Here is a 26,949-nt window from a genome sequence, read left to right as displayed (position 1 = left end):
ACTTGATGCACATTCTGCAGTTCTGGCCAATCCTTGATTGCTTGAATCTTTGCGGGATCCATGCCAACTCCATCCTTGGAAACAATATGCCCTAAATTGTGAATTTCTAACAAGAAGAATTCACTCTTCTTCCCGTTGATGAAAAGCTTATGTTTCCTTAGCTCTTCAAAAACAATGGCAAGATGCTCTTTATGTTTAGCCTCACTCTTTAAGAAAATGATAATATCATCAAAGAAAGTTCCTGTGAACTTGTGGTGAGGTCTAAAGATTCTGTCCATCATTCTATTGAAAGTAGCGGAGCATTCGTAAGTCCAAATGGCACAACCAAATACTCATATAATCCAAACGATGTTCGAAAAGCCGTTTTGTGCACATCTTGAGGTACCACTCAAATCTGATGGTAACCACTCTTAAGATCAATGCGAGTGAAACAAGCAGCTCCCTCAAGTTTATCAAGAATATCATCGATTCGAGGAATCGGAAACCTATTCTTGATAGTAATCTTATTAAGGGTCCTATAATCAACACACATTTTGTATGTTCCATCCTTTTTCTGCACAAGTAAAACTAGAGAACAATAAGGCAAAGAACTTGGCCTTATTAACCCCTTCTCAAGTAAATCATTTACTTGAGTCATGATTTCCTCCTGTTGGGCAGCACTCACCCTATAAGGAGGTTGGTTAGGAGGAGAGCTCCCAGGGATTATGTCAATACAATGATCCTTTGGCCGCTTTGGGGAATAGAAGCTGTAAAGAATTTTAAGACAGGAGGTGTTGGAATATATATCATCTCTCCAGAGGGTCTACATGTACCTTTTCATGCTTATACGGGTCATTTTTATGAGGCCTTGCATTAGCATATTTTGCAGACATTATTTAGGATTTTTCCAACATTTTAGGAGCCTTTTTAAGGCTATTTAGGAATATTTTATGCTCCACGACACCTGTCGCCTGCTACAGCTGGTCGACCAGCTCATATGGGACATATATAAGGGATCACTCCCTTCTCTTCAGTTCCCATCTCATTCTGGCACATCTGCTGGAGGTCATTGGCTATAGCAATAGTCTCTTATGCTTGTAAGCACCTACGGGCTTCCCTCGTGCTCATTTTCAGCAATAATCATCTGTTCTCAGCCTTAGACAGTTTGTGCTTTTGCCTACAACTTGTGTTTGCTCTTTCTTTCACAGTGGAGCACTGGCAGTCCGACGTCCTCCCTCCTCTGAGTGTCTTTCAAATTTCTGGAAGAGGCTATGGGACAATTTTCGGCTATGGAAGATTATACTCTTTTTGTGGCAAGTAGCCCATCAGAGCTTAGTGGTTGGCACTTGGTTGGCCATTAGAGGTAAATCTGCAGTCTGTTTGAGGTGTGGCCATCTAGAGGAGTCCCAACATCATTGCCTTTGGGATCGCCTGAAGGCTTAGCAAGCTTGGCAGAGGGTTCTTTGTAGCTTCACGATAGACGACCCCCCCCCCCCCCCCTTGCCTTGCACAGCTACTTGGAGCATAGTGGCTTGGGGATGGTGGGGGACTGACACTGCAGGTTGCTCATCTTATCGGATCTCGACAGTTCCAGTTTTGGTCCCCTCTGCAGTTCATTCGACTCCAGGCTCTTGCCAGAGATGGGAGATTTGCTATAGTATTGTTGTGGCATATCTGGAGAGCTCCTGTAGTAAGGCCATCGAGGGTACCCTCACTCTACCGACGGAGTCCATTCGGAGCATATGGCTTGACATTATTCATACCCTCCATGGACAATGGGGGAAGCTCTAGGGTGGCTTTGATTGCATGCGGAAGCGTCGTGAGGCCTTCCTGCAGACTTTTTGGCACGACGCGTTCCTCACTATCAGTAATGGTGAGTCCACCTGGCATTATAGACCACTAGTTTGGATGATCCCCCTCCCCCTCACCCTCCCAAAAAAATAAAATAAATAAATAATAAAAAAGTAAAATAAAACGTATGAGGTAGCACATGGCACTCATTGAGCTCTGGTGGTCTGACAACCTAATTCATCATGTGGATTTCAACAAGAGCTCAAAATAGGTATGGGACAAGTTAGAGAACTTGTTTGGCAATAAAATCATTAACTCCAAAGTATTTCTTAAGCAAAAAAAAATTGGTGTGACTTTGGGTGAACATCTGAGCAATATAGGCTCTATGTTACCACAACTCTATGGCTTGAGCAATATAGGCTCTATGTTACCACAACTCTATGGCTTGGGAGTTATAGTGGATGAAGGTGATAAGAACGCCGTGCTTCTATCCAATAAAGAAGAGATCTCTGAATTTTCAAAAATTCTAACATTTTTGACGATAGCTCGAGAGGTCATATGATGATATGACTACAATCTTGATTGAGGAAGACCGTCGTCTCAAAAGTCAATTTGAGAAAGAGGTCAGTTCTGAAAGAGCTATGTTCACCAAGTGAAAGAAGGGAAACAAGGACATCAGATGCAACTATTGCAAAAAGCTTGGACACAAGGAGGAAAGATGCTTCAAAAGATGGCCAGAGAGCAGGAGAAACACATGACAACCTTGTACAAGAAGCCGAAGAAAAAGATGTCCCTGAAACTGAGACATCCACATTGCAACTCTGGCCAATCCTTAATTGCTTGCAATTTGGCTGGATCCATCCGTACCCCTTCCTTGGATACAATGTGAACAAGATAGTGGATTTCTGATAAGAAGAATTCACTCTTTTTACCGTTATTGTAGAGCTTATGACTACAAAGCTCTTCGAACACAATAGCCAAGTGCTCTCGGTGTTGTGTCTCATCTTTAGAAAACACAATGATATCATTAAAAAAAGCGCTTGTAAATTGTCTGTGTTTTCTAAAAATCCTGTCCATCATACGATTAAATTTGGCTGGTGTATTGGTAAGTCAACATGGCACTACCAAAAACTCATAAAGTCCAAATTGCATACAAAAGGCAGTTTTATGTACATCTTGTGGTGCCACACGTATCTAATGGTAGCCACTCTGGAGATCAATTCGGCTAAAGTAGGTTGCACTTGCCAGCTTGTCCAGAATGTCATCAGTGCGTGGCATTGGAAACTTGTTCTTTATTGTTAGCTTGTTAAGGGCACGATAATCCACACACATTCTGGATGTACCATCTTTCTTTTGCACTAATAACACAAGTGAACAATAAGGAGAAGAGCTGGGTTGTCTCAAACTTTTCTCAAGCAAGTCATTAACTTGCGCCATAATCTGTTCTTGCTGGCTAGCACTCACCCTGTACGGAGGCAGATTAGGTGGTGTGCTACCGGGTATCCCATCAATACAGTGATCTTTGGGACGCTCAGGTGGCAACTCACCAGACAATGCATCTCGAAAACAATCACTATAGCAATGTAAGAAGTCTACACGCTCTCGAGTTAGTTAGTCAACATTCACTCTTTTAGGGTCAACACTCTCTTACAAAAATCAAGCAAGAACTAGTTGATTTCTTTATTACTTTATTGACGTGTACAACTGACTAGTGTGGTACTTCTTGGAGTACCAGCATATATACAAATGCTCTACCTCTATGCATAAAATTGATCTTCTTGTCTTGGTATGATTTCTTTGGCTCCATGTGAGCATGCCAAGGCATTCTCAACAAAACATCACAGCCTGTGAGAGGAGCAATCATAAAACTCTGATGATCGAGATACTCCTGGGGCCTTAATGTGAATGTGGAGCTTGCCAATAATTGGCATTACATTAATTCCTTTACCCTCAAAAGCTGCATTTGTTGTCACATGCACTCTGCACTCAGTGCATGGTGACAAGATGGCTCAGCATCAGCAGTGCAATATTTGTACATTATTAGAACCCAGTGGGATGATATTTGTCGTACGCTGTGACCCCATTGTACATCCTTAGTCCAGGATAAGTCAGGCACGAGCTACATAGGTCATTCCTCAGCCTTAGCGGGTCAGTCAGTCAGTCAAGTCCCTTAACCCACTTGGAGAGAATCATTCATGCATGTAGAGTCAGTAGAAGCCTTAGGGTTTGCATCAGAAAGCACTCTGCATCCTGCATAATATGCATTCATATGCTTGTGCATCATTTAGAACATCCCAAAAGCCTTAGGGAATTTACTAGGATTTATCTGGTATTTTTCCCATATTTTATGGTATTTATTTAGCATTTATTGTCATTTATAAACATAAACTTTATTAAATAAACGACCAGCCAACATGACTAGCCCCTAGTTAGTATAAATAGGCTTGCATAGGGCTTAGACATTCATTCAGTCTTCAGAAGCTAGGCGCCTTCATCCTCAGCCTTAGGAGCATCCCCACCTTCAGCCTAGACTAATCCAATCCCTTTTGGAGCTTCTGCATTAGCTTCTCAACCCTCTTGAAGCTTGCGTTTTTGCTTTCAGCATCCACTGCAGTTCAACGCAGCCCTTCAGTAGTCTTACACAGCAGCCCAGCAGCTCTACAGTCCATTGTAGACCCAGGCGCAGCCAATCAGATCATAGGCGCAGCGAGACAGCACCTTAACAGGCCCAAACAGCATAGAATCTCTGCGTTTCTGCACATAACAGAGCCGGCTGCAGTTCAGTCCAGACCAGCCTGCATTTTCAGTCCAGCATCAGTTCTACAGCAGTACCCCGCCTTCTGTGCATCATCCATACATGCTACAATCATCTGGTGAAGGTAACATATCATTCATAACCATTTCAGCATATTTACATAGCTTAGAACAGTCCACCACAGTCCTTTCTCAGCCTCAAGTGTGTAGCCCTTCCTCATGCCTTTGGGAAGAGTGCATAAGCTCGAGATCAGTTCATTGAGGTGTTTCTACAGCCATGTACAGTTCAGCCAGGCTTCCGATCCTCCGAGATCTTGCGTTTGGCTTATCTACAGTCCACAATCATTCTCTCTAAAGTAATAAAGCAAATACTATCTCGTTATTGGGATAGGGGCCCTTTCAGTGGGTAATTTGGGACCCAATCTGGTGTACAGTTCTCATATATCTCTCTCTCATCTCTTTAAAGTTTGAAGTATTAAAGTGGATTGCTAAACTCGCGAAACTCAGGATACAAAAGACGGTGTGAGCATTTGTGTGACAGGATCCTCCAATACGAAGACTTCCGCTGCATATTACATTGGTATCAGATTCAGATTGTCCACACACACCGTATCCTAGGGGGCATCCTTGGATGGTTAGATTGCGCTCCAGCATGACCACCGACTTCAGCATCATGTCTACAGAAGAGAGTACTCATCGGCTGGAAGACGTCTCCCCTGAAGGATACCATGTTCTTCTGCCTACACCAAACACCGTAGCTCTTCTTAGGGCTCAGAACCAGCTGCTCATGAAGCGTCTCCAACTCTTGGAGGCAGCAGTAGCACGTCCTCCTCCGCCTCCAGCAGCACCTGACTACATCTCCCTCTTCTTTCAGATGGAACAACAGAGGAGAGAGGATGAGGCCCGAAGGAAAGAAGAAAAAGCAGAAAGACGGGACTATGAGGAAGCCCAACGCAGGATCGACGAAGACCGGCGTCAGGCTGAACTCGCCGCTCGGAAACACCAACGTGAGCTTGATCGAGAACGTAGAGTGCATAGGCTCGAGATCAATTCATTGAGGTGTTTCTACAGCCGTGTACAGTTCAGCCAGGCTTCCGATCCTCCGAGATCTTGCGTTTGTCTTATCTACAGTCCACAGTCATTCTCTCTAAAGTAATAAAGCAAATACTATCTCGTTATCGGGATAGGGGACCCTTCAGTGGGTAATTTGGGACCCAATCTGGTGTACAGTTCTTATATATATCTCTCTCATCTCTTTAAAGTTTGAAGTATTAAAGTGGATTACTGAACTCATGAAACTCAGGATACAGAAGACGGTGTGAGCATTTGTGTGACAGGATCCTCCAATATGAAGACTTCCGCTGCATATTACATCTACATCCATTTGAGTGCCATAGTTTGATACATCCAACCCTATGGCAGTAGCCATGTGCACAGAACTGAAATTGTCTATGGATGCATCATCAAAGAGAAATAATGTAGGTTGATCTTTCAGTTGTCTCCATGCTTTACATATGAGACTTTGAGTAGAATTGTGTCCTGTGTTTCCTTGTACATATGGCACGGCATTTACATGAGGCTTTTATGTACCACTACCTGCATTCCTTGGGTTTTGTGGGCACTTGGATAGATGTGATCTTTACTACCACATCCAAAACATTTTCCATCACGTATAAATCAGTCCTTTGCTGTTTTGACAACCCATGGTCATTACATTTGCTCCCTAGCTTCTTAGATGAGCCTTCCTTTTCATCCTGAGCAGCTTTCTAATCACTTTTACAGGGCTGTCCGCCCTTTTTTTGGTCATAACCAGCGTATGCTATGTGTGTGCGAATTCACCCTTAGATGATGTGGATAAGTGTGCATTCAATAAGGGTCAATGAGGTAGATGGGCTCTTGTCTTATATAATGTAACCATCACTTCAACATCTATCAATAATTGAGTCATGCAATCTCTCTCTTGTGTGTACTTGCAGTACAAAACCATTTCTCTCTGTAGCAGCCATCTCACTAGTACCATGTGATTCATTAGAAAACACACATAAAACATAAAGAAACTTTAAACCGTTGAGAGTCGGAACCTTGAAACCGGCCTCTGATAGAAAACCAGAGTGCGGTAGGAGCAATCACCCGTTCACTTGTAGTCTAGATGAAAAACCAAACACAGATTGGAGCTAGAGTGCCCAAATCTGAATACACAACGACACCTGTTGGCCCCAAAGCTTGGCGCCCCTTGCGGTATTTCTTTATTCCATTAAAATAATATGTATGGCTGAGTACAACACAAAAACCAGCCAAGAGTTTACACCTGTAGTCCAATCTGACTGCCCACAAATCCTTCTCAGCACAGAGGATCTATGCACACAGATCTGTGTCCTCAAGCAACACACTGTGCCTCCCTCTGATCAGCCAAGTTCACAAAGCAGGCCAGCCATGGGCATACATCTGGCATAACTCATAAGCATGATACATCTTCTCAGCTCAACATACATGTGCTGTTCAATCCCTGTCTTAATCTCTTGTCAATCTGCTATACTCCTCCTCTCACAAGGAGCCAGATAACACATACCTGTAGCAGACATCAAGCAATAGAAAGAGAGATGGATGAACAGAGTCAAGGCTTACCAAGTTCAGCTCGTGAGACAACTCTGGAGGAAGCAACAGCACCAATCTGTGCCTGCAGGCACTTGAACCCACAATCCTGCTTCACACATGTGCTTGCACTTGCCTGTATCTTCCTCCTGATGCTCACTCCTATGCTGTCCTTGAAAGTACAGATCTGAAAATCAGCACTGTACTTGATTGTACCGCCTCGGGATGCGTGCCAGGCGTTGTACTTGCAAAAACAGCCTGCTGTCCACTTCTGTACCTGTCTGAATCAGCCTGCACAGGTCTGTCCAGCACCAGAGAAGCACCGCCTGCACCTGTACCTGCTGTACCTGACTGCCCGTACACTGTACGGCAGTCGTACAGTAGGGTTTGAGCTGGAAAACTGGCTGTGCAGTCTGTTCTGAGCTTCTGCGCAGAGTTTCCAGCAGCAACTCTGTGCGCCGCCAGCAGCAGAGGAGAGAGAGAGAGAGAGAGAGAGAGCCCGAATCTGGCCGTACAGTGCTGTACGGCTGGTTCTCTCAGAAAAACAGCAGCACACTGATCTTCAGCAGTCGCCTCCTTCTCTTCTCTTGCTTTTCCACGCTTGTTCTCCATGCGCATGAGGGAGGGTCCTCTTTTGCTACACGACTCCCCAAAAAGGGAGGAGAGAAAGTGAAGAGAGAGAAAACCTCCTTCCTAAGTTAATCCCTAGGGCCCAACTTAATAAGTTCCCTAGGGCCACTAAGGCCTAGGGGCAACTTTTATAAACATTAAAAGTTAATGTTTTAATGTTCCCCCTTCACACCTAGGGTTGTCCACACATCTTTAAACACTGTCCGGGCACCCCCCATGTGAATCATAAAATATTCTGACTCTGCAACCACCATGCCCACACTTGTCCTGCTCCATTTTCACAGGGCCATGACATCAACCATCACTTCAATCTCCTCTTGGGGTAATGCATTGCGCAAGAGTGGTTGCACTTGATTCCACCTTTGCTTCAAGTGACCATGTATAAAGAACATGACCTCCCTCACACAAAAGAAACCATTTGAACCTTGCTTTCCTTGCCATACAAAACAAGCCCTCGTCCGAGGGCAACTACCCTGCAAGGTATCACCACAATATTTGCAAAGTATGCATTGGGTGTCAGAAGTCCAATACTGGGAGATGAAAATGGCGTCTTCCCACACATCTCGGGTTCCATCCTTCTTACTTACACGAGGCATTATGGCAAATTGCTTGATTAAATGCAAAAAATTTGTGCAATTAAGGAAGGCTCCCAAGGGGAGAAGAAGAGTAAAGGAGAAGAAGAGTAAAGGAGAAGAAGAGCAAAAGAGAGATGAAGAGAAAGAGAGAAGATGGCGTGGATCTCCACGGGCATAATGTAAAAGACTTCACCATTTTGAACTAGCCAATGAGATGGTTGTAAATGGTCTCCATTGCTATCGTAAAGGCAAAGTGGAGAAAATTCAGATATCCTTACACGGAAGATTCACCCAAGGTTGAAACTCAACAAGAGGAAGGTCACGAGGGTGCCCAAGAGCTTCCAAGAACAGAGGTGGCACAAAAGGCTGGTCCCCCCAAGTAAGGATTGTAGACTGGTGGAAGATGTCGAGGGATAGCAGTGCTTGAGATGGATGGAGGAGTCGGTGGCTTCTCACGGAGACATGGTGCCCAAGGATGTGTTGCCGAGCCTACACATTGGCCACAAGGAGGAATTTGTGTGTAGAGAGAACTATAGACAAGAAGACAAGGAAGGAATGTATTGGTGTAGAGGACTAGCACAGAGGATTGGCACAAAAAGGCCGGTCCCCTAAGTAAGGAGTGTAGATTGGTGGAAAACGTGGAGGGATAGCAGTGCTTGAGATGGAGACTTGGTGCTCGAGGATGAGTTGCCAAGCCTACAGATTGACCATAGGGAGGAATCTGTCCGTACAAAGTACTACAGACAAGAAGGCAAAAGGGAGGAATCTATCGGTGTAGAGGACTCCAAACATGAGTGGGTCTCTATGAATCTAGTTTGGAGGAGGATGGGATCATCTTGACACTTTCCAAGGAGGTGGATCTCTCCATATACGGTAGATTAGGGTTACATCTCTTATGTTTTGTGTGTTTGCCAAACATAGGATTAGTGTTAATCTCTCTTACTTAGCATTAATCAAGATTACGCTTCTGCAACACATGTAACACTGATTTCCTCCATCTTGGAGGAATCCATCTGCATCACTACGTATCTGCAGAGAGCACATTGAGAAACAAACATATGTCCCCAATTTTCAAACATGAAATGGTTCACATACGGCCCATAATGGCCATTTACATTTACAAAGGTAACAAAACTTTCAAGAAAGTGAAAGATGGATGAAGAACTCGACGTTGCCCAATTTCAAGAACATTCAGTCACAAGGGAACCCGTGTGCATCAGTACGTATTTGCACTGCACATTGAGGAGCAAACACAGGTTTCCAATCTTCACATATGAAATGGTTCATATATGGCTCATCATGGCGGTGTACATTTACAAAGGTAACAAAACTTAAGAACTGGAGACATTACCTTGATGAAGGACGAGTTGATGTAGAGCACTATTTGATTGCCCAATTTGATGAAACCTTCGCCAATGTTGAACCAGAAAAAGTAATGGAGCAATACGAGCAACACATCTAAACACAACATTTCTCCCCCATGTGTGGCTATTCTGCTGTGAACTGGTTACGAAGCACCTCCGTCTGCTCTTGAGTCAAGGTAGTCCTGCAGGTACTGGATTCAGCAAGTCTTGGCTAGAGCCTAGGCTCAGAAGAGCCAAAAGTGATTCTTAAATCCTAATTGCAAGTAGGAAGAACAGAGAAAAAAGAAAAGAAAAGCTAATCTCTCACTAAGCTTGCTAACCTACCTAAATCCATCAGCAGTGCTAAAAACACATTGCTAATCCTTCCTAGGAGGCTCTGATACCACGTTGGAAATTAAGAGCTACGTAGGATGAAAGACTGAAAGACAAATCTTATGTCCATACTTAACATTAACCACAATGATTGACTCGTCATTCGATAATCAAGATTATCTCAGTTAAAAAACATAATCTCATTGCTAATGAAGCACACTTACAAATGATCCCAAATACACCATAATATAGATCTAGTGATCTTGCAATCATCTTAAAAATAAAAGGCTTCTAGCATGCCACCGAAGTTGCTCTATAGCTTCCACATCCTCACAATGTACATTGTCAACCATAACGCTCTGATTCTTCTACACACTTCATCTATCCTGTTTCCCTTTTAAATTTCACCCATACAATTGAACCTTTGAACTAATGAACCAAACATTAACATTTGAGAACCCTTGCCTCCTCCCAACATTTTTAACACGATCAAGCTCATTTAAGGTGGAGAACCACCTATAAAGGCACCCTTTATGATGGGTCATCCTAAGCTAGTGTTCACATCAAGTAGGAGATCGAGGAGACCAATGTGCATTACTTAGGCAAGTGTTATCACAGTCTTTATTGATGGTGTACTAGTGCTCTGCGTATTAAAATCTGAGCAGACAATTCACTGTACGTGCCTATGGCCATCTTACAAGCTGTATCTGATCTTCTTTCACTTGAATCCATGCAGGCTCTCAATGGTAAGCTTTTGAAGACAAAAGATAGGAGGAGTAGAGGAGACATACGCCGAGAACTACGCCACCTTGCCAAGGAAGAACGGAAAAGACAACAGCAAGCTGTTTCTGATGTTATTAAAGATGCAAGTGTGATTCTAACTACATTAACTGGATCACTCTCCCATCAGTTGCAAGAGGTGGGCTTTGATGTTGTTATTATTGATGAAGCTGCACAGGCTTTGGAGGTGGCTTGCTGGATGGCAATCTTGAAGGTATGCAACAACGTGAAATTGCATGTTTTGGTGAAAGGCTTGAAAGCCCATCTGCAACGGGTTCTGCACGTTGTGCTATGACAGGGATCTAGATGCATTTTAGCTGGTGATCACCTGCAACTTGCACCAACTGTTCAGAGCGTTGATGCAGAGAGGAAGGGCTTGGGAAAAACACTGTTTGCACGCTTGGCAGACTTGTATGGAGATGCAGTGACAGCAATGTTGACAGTTCAATATCGAATGAATCATCTTATCATGGATTGGTCTTCACGAGAGTTGTATGGCAGTAAGGTATGTGATGCGAAAGCATGGTTTCTCGCTAAGCTTTTAGCATTCCCTTTGAGTGTACATTCAGTAAACCTTCAAGGTCCTCTGCAGCTTGAAGCCCATGGAAGTGTTGCAGATCATAATCTCTGTGAGCTTGAAGGCGTCAAGCAGTCATCTGCTACAGAGCCTGTCCTTGTTATGATCGACACTACCGGGTTTATTACACTCCTCATTCCTTGTACTGGCAGAAAAGCTTATGGTTGCAGCTCATAAATATAACACCTAATATCAATATAATTTTCTCTTGTTATGTTCAGGTGTGATATGGAAGAAAAAAAAGATGAAGAAGAGAGCACCATGAATGAAGGAGAAGCCAAAGTTGCTCTAGCACATGCAAAAAGGCTAGTGGAGGGTGGGGTTAGATCTGTAGATATTGGAATAATCACTCCATATGCAGCGCAGGTAAAAGCTTTCTCAAATCTTCTAATAAGCCTGTGGACTGCAAACAAGTAGCATGTTGATAAAGCAGGGTCCCCAGCTCTCCCTTCTTCTGGTCAGACTGTTCCACTCCTTTCAGACCTTGCGTGCCCAGGTTCAGCTTTCTTGGGTAGAGATGCTCTTCTGTGCAGGTGCTGTTATGAAGGACCTATCCTAGACCCGACTTTACTTTGAGAGCTTGATCCATGTTTGGCCAAACCTCTACACTTGAAGGAGAATGGCAGTGATTTGTATATGCAGGCTCAAGCATGTTTTTTCTTGCCATCGCAACAACAGAAGACTCATCACAGTTATCATTTCATGACAGGCCATAGAAGTGGATGTGCGGAGAGTAGCTATCTTATAGTCCAGTAGTACCACCCAATACTGCTGCATATTGATGAGGAAGTGCAATTCAATTGTTGTTGGGGTTACAGCTGTTTTAGAAATGAGAAACGTTGAAATGTGGTCCAGAAGTCGGGACTCCTGCAATGGAGGCTTCGGCCTGAAAACCTTGCGTTTTAAGTCTTTCCTGTAACTATACTTTGGAGCCTGTTAATTGTACTAGCCTCTCTCAAAGCATTGGGAATTCATCAATTAAGTGACATGTGAATGACTTTAGATAGCTAACTCTCTGATTCTTTTCAGGTTGGTCTATTAAAAATCATGAGGGGTGAAGAAAAAATGCTAAAGGATATGGAGATAAGCACAGTGGATGGCTTTCAAGGTAGAGAAAAAGAAGCCATAATTATCTCAATGGTGAGATCCAACAATAAGCAAGAGGTATGGCCATAACACTGAATGTGCATTGCTTGTAGTCAATGTCTTCTTTGTCCCAAATAATGATTTCAAATTAATATGCACAACTTTTTCTGCTCGATGAAAACTTTGTAATTTATCCAGATCATAATGTCACCTTTCTTCAAAATTGTGATGCCGTCAGCATTTACCTTTGTTCCTGAAACTGTTAGAACATTTCCTCTTCATATGTCAATTGAGTGAACCCCCTCCCCCAAGAAATCCCTCTAAGGTAGTGGAGGAATGACCTTCTCAGTGTGCTATGATTGCCTGGATTGCTGCTTCTTCTACCGGTAACTGTCTCAATTTAGTGAACTATGCCAAAAATGTTCGGAATTTTTTGTCGCATGTGGTAGTCTTATCCTGACAGGAGGCTGCCCTGCTGTCCTGACTTGAACATTCTACCTCCTGAAAAATCTAGGCTGATGTATGGTGCCTGGCACTTGGCTTATAAGCTGCCAGGCATCTGTACACACGTGAATGCCAACTCCAAGTGGGTTACAAAACTGTGGGGGGTTCACACATGGAGAACTTCCTAGACCTACTCAAGCCTACCCTGATGGCGACTGGCCTAACATATCTCGGGACTAGGGCTCACAGTGGGTGTTATACAGTAGGATACCAGCTTAGTCAGACAGATTGCTACAGACTACTACTGTGAATTGCTCACGGCTGAGTAAGAGAGATAGAGCACATCAGAATGTTTGGGCAGCTCTTCGTCTTTCCATTACCCAAAAGATGAGTGCCACTCTTGATTTCCCTTTCTCTACTAATGAGTCCTTGCATTACCATGCGGTGCTCCGGAGACGATGGCTTGCCACCTTCCTTCTTTTTGGCATTTTGGGATGACTTTGGGGCAGACTTTATGTTGGTCTTTCAAGAGATATGGAACAAAAGACCTGTGCCTTCTTTCCTCACAGAGGGTCTTAATTATCTTTTCCCTAAAAGAGTTGAAAAGACGAGGATCAGTCAACGGAGGCCTACTACCTTGCTTGGTATCACATATAAACTCCTTGCAAGGGCAGTTAGTTTGAGATTGCAGCCTATCTTGCAGGAGGTTATTCATGAAACGTAGAGTGGATTCCTTTGAGGCAGGAGCATATTTTATAATATCTTTTTATTTTGGGAAGTAGTAGAATGAGATAAGGCTAGTAATCAGCCCTTAGCTACCCTTCTGCTTGACTTTGAGAAGGCATATGATAAGAGTGGATTGGGGGCCGGGGCTTACTGGAAGGGACACTTAGATGCATAGGGTTTTCTGAGATTTGGAAAAGGAGTTTGCAGGGTGTTGCAGCAAGGTTGCCCTTTGGCTCCACTTCTTTATCTTTTTGCAAGGGCTCTGAACATTTTTCTTCGTTCTAGAGCAGGGATTATTTGGTTGACAGCTACCATTGAGGAGTGAAGAGGAAATTTTGGATTCTGAGTTGGCAGATGACTCTGCCATGTACCTTGAGGCCTCACATGCTTGCTTAAGTATTTTTTGGGTTGCATTAGAGGAATTCTGTGTGGTTGTAGGTACACTCATTAACTGGCACAAATCTATTGGATTCCTACCAGTGATTCAGACAGACCCACATGAGGTGTAGAGCTTGGTTGTACATGGATTGAGAAAGGAACCCCCACTAGACATCTTGGGTGTCAAGTTGGGATTGATATATCTTCCAGAGAACAGACTGCGCAAGTTTTCTTGAGCATATGCAAAACACTTCTATACTGGAGCTCTATGAGGCACCTTGTCTCTAGAGTTATTGTTGCAACAACAGCGTGGTTTGTTGCATCATGATGGTACTTTTCACTAGCATGCATTAGCCAGATGAAATTGATCAGGAATTGTTTGTGGTCAGACCTGGATGGTACAAAAGATACTTGGCCTAGAGTGCATGGGGTTCAGTCACTTGCTCCAAGCAGAAGCGGGATTTGAATAGGAGGGGGGCTCAGAAACAATAGACATGGACATTCAGTTTAGGGCATTGCTTTGCAACCTAGTTATCAGAGGATTTCTCTTAGGGACAAAGCCTTGGAAGAAGTTCTTTATCTTTCATGTTGCCAGCTGCACACCTCGCAATGGAGTACAAACATGTTGGATCTTTTCAGAGGCAGATTATAGATCCCCCTCTTCTCTGCCATTGTGAGAGCATGGAGTAGTATGACAAGCCGAATGGCATGACGCGATATGCGTAAGTTCCCACTCTGTAGCAAATGCTATTTTGTATTGGTCAGCTAGATTGGCTAAGGGACTGCAAGGTTTTGAAAAATCAATACTTTCATAAATTATATATATATAAAAACTTATAGACGCCACCTAAAAACATAGTGTATTGATGAAAACACACATAAAACATAAAGAAACTTTAAACCATTGAGAGTTCAACCATCACTTCAATCTCCTCTTGGGGTATTGCATTGCGCAAGAGTGGCCGCACTTGATTCCACCTTTGCTGCAAGCCACCATGCGCAAAGAACATGCCCTTGCTCACACGAAAGCACCCATATGAACCTTACTTTCCTTGCCATGAAAAATGAGCCCTTGCCCGAGTGCAACTACTCCGCAAGGTATATACACCACAATATTTGCCAAGTTGCACTTGGTGCGGGAAGTCCCATACCAACGGATGAAAATGGTGTCTTCCCACACATCCCGTGTTAGGGTTAGGGTTGCACATAGGTAGGAACACACAGAGAATGAACAGCAGCAAGCACTCTCAAGAGAGAGATGGTGATAGATGCTCACACAAAGAAGACAGCATACAATGTGTGGAGCTTGGGGGTTGACTCCACAATATCAAAATACAATAAATGAGTGGTGTCCTTTCACACCTAATATCCAAGGGGAAAAACCCAAAGGGAGAAAAGTGCCCTTGGTTAGCCCATGTTCACATGTGGCACTACTCATAGCATATTTGCCAATATATGCATGAATGCCCCAAAAAGGAACAATTCCCGCTGGTATCATAGTCACAAGCCCAGTGGGAATCACTGTAAGCATGTAGCTGCAAGTTGCCCCCCCCCCTGGGATATACCAACGCAAGATCTAGGGAGCCCTGAAGATAGCGGAGGCTCCGCTTCACTGCTTGGTTGGCGTGTTTCATAGTCACCAGTCCAGTCGAAATCACTGTAAGCATGTAACTGCAAGCTATCTCCCCTTGGATATACCAACGCAAGATCCAAGGAGCCCTGAAGATAGCAGAAGATCCGCTTCATTGCTTGCCAATGCTTTGTACCTGGGCTGTGCATAAATTTGCTACACTAGGAAACCCCAAACTGAATATCCGGGCGTGTGTTGCATAATATGAGGCAGCCCACTCCTTGGCTGTAAACACTCATATCAAAAGACTCTCCAACATCATACATGCTCAATTTCAGCCGTGGATCCATCGGAGTAGAGACGAGCTTACAATCTTGAAACCCAAATTTGTGCAACAGGTTTTGAATGTACTTTGATTGGTGTACATAAATCACAACATCTGTCTGCACAAATTGTATGCCCAAATAATAATGCAACAATCCCAAATTTGTCTCTCAAATGATATTTGCAATTCAGCTTTGAATGCTGAAATTTTATCCATATCATTCCGAGTTAGCAACATGTCATCCACGTAAAGAATGAGCATAATCAAAGTACCATGATCCTCTTTCACATAGAGGGTGCTCTCTGTTGGACTATTGCGAAATCCCTACGTGGTTAAATAAGTATGTATCTTCTCATACCAAGATACATACCAAGCTTGAGGACTTGTTTGAGACCATAAAGTGCTTTCGAAGCTTGCATACTTTGTTTTCATGACCATGCATCACAAAACCAATGGGCTGATTTACATACACTTCTTGTAAATCCCCATTGAGAAAAGCTGATTTTATGTCCAACTAATGCACTCTCCATCCATGATGGGCAGCCAATGCAACAACACATATAACTATGGCCATACGAGAAGTAGGTGTGAAAGTCTCATCATAATCAATGTCCTTTTTCTGGGCATAACCTTTGGCCACTAGCCTGGCCTTGTACTTGTCAATGGTACCATCAGACTTTCTTTTCAACTTGTAAACCCACTTTGTGCCAATGGACTTCTTGACAGCAGGCAAGTCTACCAAATCCCATGTGTTGTTTTTATGGATAGAATCCATCTCATTTTGCATGGCTTGCATCCAATGCTCATCCTCATGAGCCTCTTCACATGAATCTAGGTCATCTGCATCACAAAGTGTACTCATGCAAGCAATATTTTCGTGTTCTCTTGTATTACGTGAACCAGCCCGAGTCTTGCTACGAAGTGGAGCTGAAAATTTGCTCTCCTGTAAAGTACGGAGCAGCCAACGAGGCACAACTCTAGCCTCTTCCGTTGCTGTCCGCTCTTATTCCACTGCTTCCTCCATATTTTGAGGTGTAATGAGCTCATTCATGGGCTGATTTTGAGTACCCAAATGTTGTCCATTAGGCAAAGTTGATGGCTGATCCGTTGAGCCATCAATTTCTAATAGGAGAAGCATAGTAACACGGGACGGGGAACGGGGGACGGCATACAAAATATGCAATTTTAAGTAAGCACTCATTTAAGAAACTTAACAATACTAAAAGAAAGTCACTTTACACTTCCAAAGCATCAATATTAAGTCATACCAGCAAAAAAATGGGTGTTACAAAAAAGGAGATCGGGCACCTAGGACCCAGTCGCCAAAGGCTAAAGCAAAAGACAAGGGCAAAGGCCTAGACCCTAACCACGTAAGTGGCATACAAAAAAGAGACTATCACTAGAGTAGTACATATGTCAAAAAGCCTCAAGGGGCATGTGAAGTGCTGGCCTCACGATCATGGGTCCCTGCAATGCCTGCAATCCCACTCAGTAAATGCATCAGCCTTTGCAGTTGCACTCTTGCAAAGCATTTGCAAGTTTGCACTCACAAAGACTAGATCATTTGCCCGTTCCACCCCAAGACGGTTCCTCTTCTTCGATGCAATGTGACTGTATGAGCTCCAAAGTTGCTCTAGGCAAGAGGAACTCACTGCCTGGCGAGAGTGCGGATGGCTAGATGCTGAAGCTCAGGTCCATCCGAACCAAAATCTTCCCACCACAAAGCAGCCCCAACTTTGAAGCGATCATCCTATGCATCCATGTCTCCATAAGAGCCCTGAAAGCTCCTATACCTGGACAACTGGTCACGGATCTTCCGCCTAACATTTGGGTCAGGCACAAATCGAGTCAAGACAAGTCTCCATAGCTTGCTCACCTCTGCGTCACTTTCTTGCCTTTACCTTGAAACTCAGGGTCCACCACATAGGCTGCTGCATGCAAAGGAGAGGAGTAGGAGTTCCACCTACGCACACATAGGGCACGGATCTCCTCGTACCTGTCCTCATCTGGCTCCAAATCCCTCAGCTTCTCTATCATGCTGTCCATAGCCTCATATACCTTGCCGATGCATGGCTTCATACCATCCACAAGCCTCATCATGTGGACAATAGGTTGAACCATAGCATCAATGCACTTCACTTTTTTCCAAAAATCAGGGCTCTCTGCTTTTTCCTTGCATAGAGCTCCTGTCTCAGTGGAAGCCAATGGTGAAGAAGTGAACTCGTCACTAATGAACCCTTCGGTCCTCCTTCCTCTATTCGTATTGGCGCCGCCGGAACGAGGTGCGGGGGATGGTCGCGATGATGCCATGGAGGCAAGTGCCAAGGAGGCTTGAGCACTGGAGGTGAGTGTAGGAGAGAGATGTAGGAGAGGCTAGAGCAAGAGGAGGTGAGACCGTGAGTGTAGGAGAGAGATGTAGGAGAGGCTTGTCACTTGAGCCTTGAGTAATGGAGGTGAGACTCGAGAGTAGGAGAGAGATGTAGGAGAGGCTTGCCAATGGAGAGGCTAGAGCAAGAGGTGAGTGTAGGAGAGCAACAAGACTACAAGTGAACTTGAAATTACAACTTACCCAAGGTCCCAATGCCACTTGAGCCTGGAAAGTTGAGGGTTGAGGAGAGCTAGAGCCTTGCCGGGGTTGCCCAATGCCCACTTGAGTCTTGAGCCTTGAAAGTTGAGGAGTGTTGAGCCAAATTGTCAATGAGCTTTCCACTTGAGCCTTGAAAGTTGAGGAGCGTTGAGGCTTGAGCTTGAGCCAGGAGCCTTGCAAGTTGCTTGAGCCTTGCCAATGGGGGCTCTTCTTATAGCCATGGGCCAAATGGGGAGGGTTGCTCAACGGCTAGGCGCCCAACAGCTACAGGGCGCAACGGCACACTGCGCAACGGTCCGCTGACCGTCCCGTCCAGCTCCATCCCACACGAACCGCCGTCCCGCTGTCTCGAAATCGCCGTCCCCTTGTTGCAGCGTGGGCTCACACGTTCCCTGGCCGGTTCCGTTCCCGCCCGTTATGGAACGGCGCTCCCCCATCCCAGGGGTCCGTCCCCCCCCTGTGACTATGAGGAGAAGTCCTTCAAACATGTTAAGTGGGCCCGAAGGTGGCTGTCCAAAAAATTCAGCCAATGGCTGGTCTAAATTTTCGGCATGTGCATAAGCTATACATCCAAAAACTCTAAAGTGATCAACTCTAGGTTTCCTTTCGTGCCATGCCTCATATGCCGTTATGGTTTTCAATGCTTTGGTAGGGCATCTATTCAACACATGTGTAGCACACATTATTGCCTCCATCTAGAATTTGTGAGGCAAGCCTTTGCCTTTAACCATGCATCTAGCCATTTCCATCAAAGACTTGTTCTTTCTCTCAGCAACACCATTTTGTTGAGGAGAATATGGCATCGTGTATTGATGCTTTATGCCTTTTTCTGCCATAAATGCTTTGAAAGCAATGGACATGTATTCCCCCCCTCGATTTGTTGCATTTTGCAACCTGTTTGATTTTCAGCTTGTGCCACAAAATGCTGAAAACATGGAAATACATCAGATTTTGCTTTCAAGGGATACACCCAAGAAAATCTGGAGTAGTCATCAATAAAGGTTACAACTAGTGCTTGTATGATGAGGAAGAGGTAAAGTATTTCAAAGAGGAGCTTGAAGCACACTTAGGGCTATCGACGGAACTGTGAGGAGTTTGGATCTCTGATAATCCGAGAGCAGAATCGCAACTGGCATGGAGGGGATGGAGTAAAGAAGAACTGTACGATATGGATGACTTGGTGGAATTGCTGAGAAATTATGATACAGCTGCAACAGTAGATCAATGCCATCAATATAGTTTGTATTTGCATAGAAGAAATAATGGCTGGTGGGATGTCGACGAGGAGAAGTAGTGCTAGTGTTGATGGAGGTATGGCAAAGGGTGGTGTTTGAGGAGTATCCGCACTTTTTTCTGCACTTCCCGGCGCTCCACAGTTTCCGTCGACAGTTGCTTCTGCCAGCGCTGCCTCTAGCCGCTCCTTTCCGCCTCCTCTTTTGGGCGGTGCTACTGGACTACGAACCGCCGCCATCGCTACCGCCCGTCTATGGTGCTCTTTCCACAGGGGGCGCTGGTGGGCAAGCTCAGCCACACCTATGCCTTATGTGGCACAGGCCATATTTTCCAATATTTTGAGTCCCTTTCTGTCCAACTTCTTCGAAGTCCGTCATCGGTTCCAGTAGCTTCGACGCCGACATGGCCGCTGTTGCTCCATCACACTGCAGCTTCATCTCCGTCGCCCTTCAGCTCGGCGTCCGCCGCTTGGTCGCCCTATAGCTCGTCGCCATCTGTTCGCCTCCATCTCGCCATTGCCGTCACCAGCTCGTCTGCAGCCCGACCGAGTTTGCTCCCGTCTCCGACCAGGTTGTACCTGCACAGTTTCCGTCGGTGCCCTCAAAGATTCCTTGTGTGTCTCGCAAAAGGTACAGCAAACGGTGTTTTTTATTCGATTCAGTATTCTAGAAGTACTTGATTTGCAGGTACAAAAATTTGGGGGTTTGGCAAAATTCCCCTTTGCTTGGAAAATTGAAGGCTATGTCAGGTACCACCATTTGTGGATTTCTCAATTTGATGCAGAATTGCTAAAATTGAACATCCTGCTTTTCTTGGAATTTGGGGGTTTTTCAAATTAAGGCCAAAATCAGTCAATTGAGCCTCTTTCAGTTGCATAAATTTGGGGCTTTTGTGAAAATTGGGCAATTGACTCCACATCGAAGCAGTCACAGTGCATAAAAATTGGGGCTTTTCAGTTTGGAGCATGTAACAGGGGCTTACAGCAGTGATTTGTCACACATGTATACACATTGAGTGTACTTGGGCAATTCGGTGGAGGTTTATACTTGCTTGAGGTTGCAGGCAAAAGTTTGCATAGGACATTTGGTTGCTTGGCAGTGCACATTGGTGCTTGGTTTGCTTGCAAGTGTATTTTGTCTACATGGCTCAAAATGCTATAGATGTATTTGGTGTGGAGGACAAGTTGGATGGATCAAACTACTCCGTGTGGAGTTTTATGATCCGTAACTTGTTGGTAGCCAAAGGGCTTTGGGTCATCGTGTGTGGTGACAACACATGCCCACTTACCATATAGCTAGCAACGCCTCTAAGGGGAGATGCTCAAAGAGCTCCTGAAGTAGAACCTACTCCCACATGAGCATAAGAGATGGCAGCAAATGTGTCCTCAAAAGTTGGGCTAAAACTGTGGGCCCCCATCTTTGTGAAGATCCATCTGGTGCTCTGCGGCCAGGGGTTCCCCAGGCTCAAAGTACAGGATGAAATCCTAGCCAAGAGAAAGGCCTTCCAAGGCTCACCACCTGGGAGAAGTCCTACAATCAACTTGCCTAGCAGGGCATGGCTCTGAATGGCGGGGTCAATGATGCCTAGGCTCCCTCTGTGTCTCGGTTGAATGATCACTCTCCAAGCCACCTTGGCCTGGGTAGGCCTCCCATCACTGTTGGCCCACAAAAAGTTGCAGATCAACCATTGTACCTGACCAATGCAAACTCGGGAGAAGGCCCAGCAAGAAGTAATATACCACATGGTGGCAAGGAGGACTTGGTTCGCCACCACCACTCGGCCGGCTAAGGAAAGCCTCGCAAAACTCCAGTACAAAAGCTTCTTTCGAATGCTCAGAATGGAACTCGCCGGTTACGTTCGCTTCGGATCAATCGCAGCCAGAGGGCGGCGGAATGCTTAGGAGAGGTGGTGGGAGGGGGGGGGGGGGGTGGTAGGCTTAGAAGAGGACGGGGCAGGGGAGATTGCTGCAAGAAGAGTCAAAGGCAAGGGTTGGGGATTGGGGGGGGAGGTGGGGGGATGGGGATGGGGATGGGAAAGCGGGGAAGAGGGAGATGGGAGCGGCTGGGAGTGATCCACCAGAGAGGGAGGGTGCGGGGAGAATGCTCGAAACGGTTCTCTGACAAAACTGAATCCTCCTGTATTTTGCCAGCCTGGCGCGCTCAGCGATGCCTCTCAGCTCTGGAAGTCGGCTAGCAGCCCTAGTGCGGGCCAACGGTCAACCACTCTCCGGCAGCAGAGTCATCCACGGTTTTGGTCTTGGTGCTCTGTTGCCTAGGGATCCTGCCCCCTGAGGATGCGAGATGTTCCATCTATCTGCATATGAAGCATTGGCCTGGGAGGCCTAAGGTGAGCAGAGGTAGCTAGCTGGGGCGCAAGCAGGGACAGTGCGGAAGGAGGAGAGGTCAACGATGTTCCGCGCGCCCGCCGGGGGGGGGGGGGGGGTGGGGGGGCACTCCAGCTCGTGTGAGGAAGAGGAAATTTTGAGCAACAAACAAAAATCATCCCATGCTCGTCAAATGTCCTCAAATCCTACCTCAAGAGTCACACAAAACTGCCACAATTCGTGGCTGTCGCGCAGAGCGAGGAGGCTACAATTCAGATTGTAATTGTCTGTGTTTGGGCTCAACAGAAGAAACCTGTCTAAGATAAGTAGCTATAGGCTGCACCATGAAGGAAAGGAAAGAAAACTCAGAGACACAAATAGGATTCTCCACACACACACAGAGGGCCGCACTGTTGAACACCCCCCCCCCTCCCCAACATGCACGCTATACATACAACACACACACTTTTTTTTTTTGTAAAGCTCAATGTCATTAATTACAAGTGGGAAACCTCAAAACGAGGAAAACCCACCAAAAAGATCACACTTTTCATTTACAAGTGGGAAACCTGTAAGCGAGGAAAACCCAAAAAAAGAAAAGTAACTATAGGCTCCACCACCTAGAAGCAATCAAAGTAAATCCTATAAGCATCAAGAGTGATGTCCCCAGCATCATAAGCAAAATGAAGCGCGTTACCAAGCGAGAACTTGAAGTAATGGAAGGGAACAATGTCATTGGCTTGGAACATGAGGTTGTTCCGAACATGCCATATGGTCCAAAAGACCCAGAATCGGACCCAGCTGAAAAATACTGCAAACTGAGACTGCGATGCTTGTAACACCCCAAAAAGCCAAAAGCATCTGTGAAAAATGCCCGAAGGGAAACGAAGGCGAAGAGCAGTCGAGACCTGGCGAATGAACGATCTGGAGCATACACAACCCCATAGTAAATGTGGGACAGTCTCCTCAGTAGCTTTACATCGGACACAACGCGAAGGCGCAATATGACGTGCATGTAACAAGCTACCAACAGGAAGAGCACCAACCAAACAGCGCCACAAGAACAGGCGTTCTTTAAGAGGCAGATGACTTTTCCAAATGCGAAACAATGTACGTTTCCACCACATTGAAGATTTGGAGAGAGACCATAGCTGATTACCATGTCTGACTATCCATGCATCCGATTGCAAGAGGGCATAAACTGTCCCAGCTGAAATACATTCCATAGCAGTGGTTCCAAGATTCCAATCAGATAGACGGGAATCCACATTCAGGCGAGGTAAAGGAGAAATATCAGCAATCATCCGCTGAATTTCTGTCCAAAGATGAGAATAATGGGATCCCAATTGAAAACGATCCGCCGCAACAGAGAAAGAAAGAACCTGACCTGTGTCATCCACCACCTGATGTATCTGACAAATTCCTTTTTGAGATAGAAAATATGCCTGACGAGGTGAACGGTCAACCAAAGTGGAAGAAAATACACGACTCCAATGCAAACTCTCTAGCCGCAGGGAATTGCCCATCAAAGATCGGGAACCATGCCAAATCATATGTGAAGTAACTTCCTTCCAATCAATAATGAGAGAAGAAGTGAAAGGACATCCCGGAATGTGTCCTTCAAGTTTTCCACATATAAGATCCCAGTATGTGGGTTGCCAATGACCATAGAATGGCGTGACAATATGCCGACACAAATGGGACACCATGAGAGTCCAGGGTTGCTGCTGATCCAACAAAACCGGCAAAAGCATAGCTTTCCTAGCCAAAACATGACGTCTCAAATCCAAAATATTCAGGCCTCCAAGACGCTTAGGAGAGCATAACTTGTCCATGGATAACAATCTGAGGCCCTTTCCACGAGATGAAGTGCGCCAGAAATGCGCCAATATACTTGACATAAGGGACTTCAAGCGGGATTGAGACCAATATAGCAAAGGTAGATAAAACTGCACATAAGCTACAAGAATGCATTGCACAATTCTCAAACGCACATGAAGCGGCCAAGTGGACAACTTCCAATAATGCAACTTGGAGTGCAAGCGCTCGGCTACCCAATCCAATTTCCGTGTAGCCGATACAGTCCAACCCAGCGGATAACCCAAATGACGAACTATAATGTTCGGAGGAACAAGTTCGCCTGGCCAAAGCAGCTTATGCCAATCACACTCAGTCAGAGCCAATAGTTTGGATTTACGAAAATTCACTTTGAGGCCTGCTGCCAATCCAAACAAATGAAGAGTGTGCATAATTTGTTCCACATCATCTTGGTGATTGCGAGGCATAAAGAGAGAATCATCTGCATAAGCTTGCGCAATAAAATGTTTCCCAGAGGGTAATTTCAAGCCCTGCAATCTTCCAGACGAAGTCAAAGATTCCAAATACATAAGCAGGGGATGAGTAGCAATCGCATAAAGCAAAGCACTGAGAGGACAACCTTGCCTTACTGAACGTCCCAAATGCCAAGGATCTGTGAGAAAACCATCCAACAAACCGGCAGATGTACTGTCAGCATACAAGAAATAAACCAGAGAGGATAGCTTAGGCCCAAATCCCAGCCGAAGCATGGTATCTGCAATGTAATCCCAAAGAACAGTGTCAAATGCCTTTTCAATGTCAACCTGCATGACCAATACATCTTGTCGAGTGTATTTCGCATACTCCATGCCAATGATGACATTTGCTAAATTATCAGTAATTTGCCTTCGTGGAATGAAGCCATACTGAGATGGATGCAAACCATCATGCAGAAACCCTTTAAGTCTATTGACAAGCATTTTAGCAAGCAATTTATAAACCACAGGCATGAGTGTAATCGGCCTCCATTGCGAGAACTCTTCACAAAGTGCTTGCTTTGGAATCAACTTGAGCAAGCCTTCTTTCCAAGATGAAGGCAAAACCTGTTGCTCCCATGCCCTGTTTATCATTAACAATAGTGGCTGATCCACGTATTGCCAAAACGACAAGAAAAATTCTACAGTAAGGCCATCCCAACCAGGAGATTTCCAACGACCCAAATCACACAAACTGGCATACAATTCTGTCTCTGTGAAGGCGGCTTCCAAAAGTTGAGCCTGCTGCGCCGATAAAATCGGTGCAACTTGAGATAAAAACAACCGACGAGCCTCTCGACCTTCCTGCGTGAGAGAAGAGGCCTCAAAAATCTTGCCATAATGAGATTCCATGGCCCGTGCAAGCTCCACACGAGAGGTAGTCCAATCACCAGTCGGGAGTTTAATCCTCTTAATAGTTTGAGACTGCCTAGAAAGATGTAAATGACGAAAGAATTGTTTAGAAGTGCATCCTTTATCCGCTATAGCTTTTTGGCGAGCTCTAGTCTGCCACTTTGTCAATTTTCTCTCATCATTACGATGCAACAAAGCACGAGCAGAAAGCAACTCTGTCATCTGGGTTTCAGTAAGGGATGAAGTGTTAGCCAGATGCATCAAACTTTGACAAGTGCCTTTGGCCTGTTGAACTTGCTCTCTGAAATGCGATAAATAGTGTCTGCCATAATCCTGGATCACACATTGAATCCGCATAACAAAACGAAACCATGCTGTGTCCATATCAACATGCATTTGAGAGATCAATGGCGAAATAATATCCACAATCAGATTGCGGAAAACCTCATGCTTAAGATAAGCATTATTGACATGGAGGAGTCTCTTTCTAGTTAATGAATCATTGGCAGAACAAGAGCCGAATTGTATTTTCAAGCATATCGGAGCATGATCCGAGAGACACAAGGAGTAATCAATCCACATATCACATACAAAATCATCATACAACACACACACACACACATATATGTGTATATATTGTTTCTCTCTTTCTTTCTCTCTCACAGAGTGTGTGCGTGTGCATATTACACACAACACACACACACACACACACACACATATGTACGTATTGTTTCTCTTTCTCTCTCTCTCTCTCTCCAGACTGTGTGCTCGCATGTGTGTGCATATTTCACACACACACATGTATATATGTTACATTGTCTATATTTTTTCCATGCACAATTTTGTAACGTTTGCCCTTTTTGCAGGTTGGGTTTTTAAGTGATCAGAGGCGAATGAATGTGGCAGTCACAAGATCTCGCAGGCACTGTTGTCTGGTATGTGATACAGAAACAGTCAGCAGCCATGGGTTTCTCAAGCGTCTTGTAAAGTATTTTGAGGAGCATGGGGAATATTTGAGTGCCTCAGAATATGTTTCTTAAATGGGAAGTTCTTGAAATGCTCGAGGGTTGAGACATCAAAAGTGTATGGAAATGATGTGGTTTAATGATGTCTTTGAAGTTTTAGACCATGGTGGCGGCCACCAAAACATTTGAAGAGCTTGACAAAGGATCTGGTGCTATTTGCAGCTCTTTGAAATGGCACATCTAGGATGGTTTATTTGTCTTCTATGTTTGTTCAAATGCCTAATGTTTTGTGATGACATACTGAGGATGAAGTGAACCAGGAACTTGCCAATGTTGCTAGCAGGGTTGTGTTGGTGTTTTCCAGGGCAGTTTTCTATCAACAAGTAGTAAATCCTGCCATGTTAATGCCAGAAAGTGCAAGGCAAGTGGCACATTTAAAGGAAGATTCTGGCAAGAGTAGCAACATACACGTGTATAAATTACTATTGTAGAAAAATAAACACTGTAAAAGTTTTGTAAACACATTCATCAAATCTCATAGGATGTTCGATAAAACTTAATTGTGGGCACAATTGCTACTTAATACTGTAAATATTAAATCGTTATATGATAATCTGGATTGAGGTTTGTATATTATGATAGCACTACCAGTGTCTGAATGTACATGATCCCTTGCTGTGAAGTTGTGTGTGGAACTTTGCTTTCATGATTTTTTTCGCTTTGCAGTGGCACAAAATTCATGCATGCGAACATGCTAAATCTCTAGTTGTAAC

The 26,949-nt window shown here is 44.7% G+C and overlaps 1 protein-coding gene across 1 annotated transcript in view; it reads left to right on the top strand.

Annotated features, from left to right (window-relative positions):
- Window positions 1-26,738, top strand: part of LOC147615165 (DNA-binding protein) — an 81,811-nt gene extending 55,073 nt beyond the window's left edge. Inside the window, exons 10-15 of the mRNA XM_086779179.1 lie at window positions 10,734-10,991; window positions 11,076-11,282; window positions 11,370-11,473; window positions 11,576-11,720; window positions 12,384-12,518; window positions 26,078-26,738. Coding sequence (XP_086635305.1) covers window positions 10,734-10,991; window positions 11,076-11,282; window positions 11,370-11,473; window positions 11,576-11,720; window positions 12,384-12,518; window positions 26,078-26,251 — 1,023 coding nt within the window. The 3' untranslated portion in view covers window positions 26,252-26,738. The remainder of the gene's footprint in view (window positions 1-10,733; window positions 10,992-11,075; window positions 11,283-11,369; window positions 11,474-11,575; window positions 11,721-12,383; window positions 12,519-26,077) is intronic.
- The last annotated feature ends 211 nt before the right edge of the window (window positions 26,739-26,949 follow it).

Source organism: Cibotium barometz, chromosome 40 (genome assembly GCF_041138505.1).
Source record: "Cibotium barometz isolate CiBa-2024 chromosome 40, ASM4113850v1, whole genome shotgun sequence".
Lineage (NCBI taxonomy): Eukaryota > Viridiplantae > Streptophyta > Polypodiopsida > Cyatheales > Cibotiaceae > Cibotium > Cibotium barometz.
The sequence above is the reverse complement of the archived record's forward strand: the minus strand, read 5'-3'. Positions and strand labels throughout refer to the sequence as shown.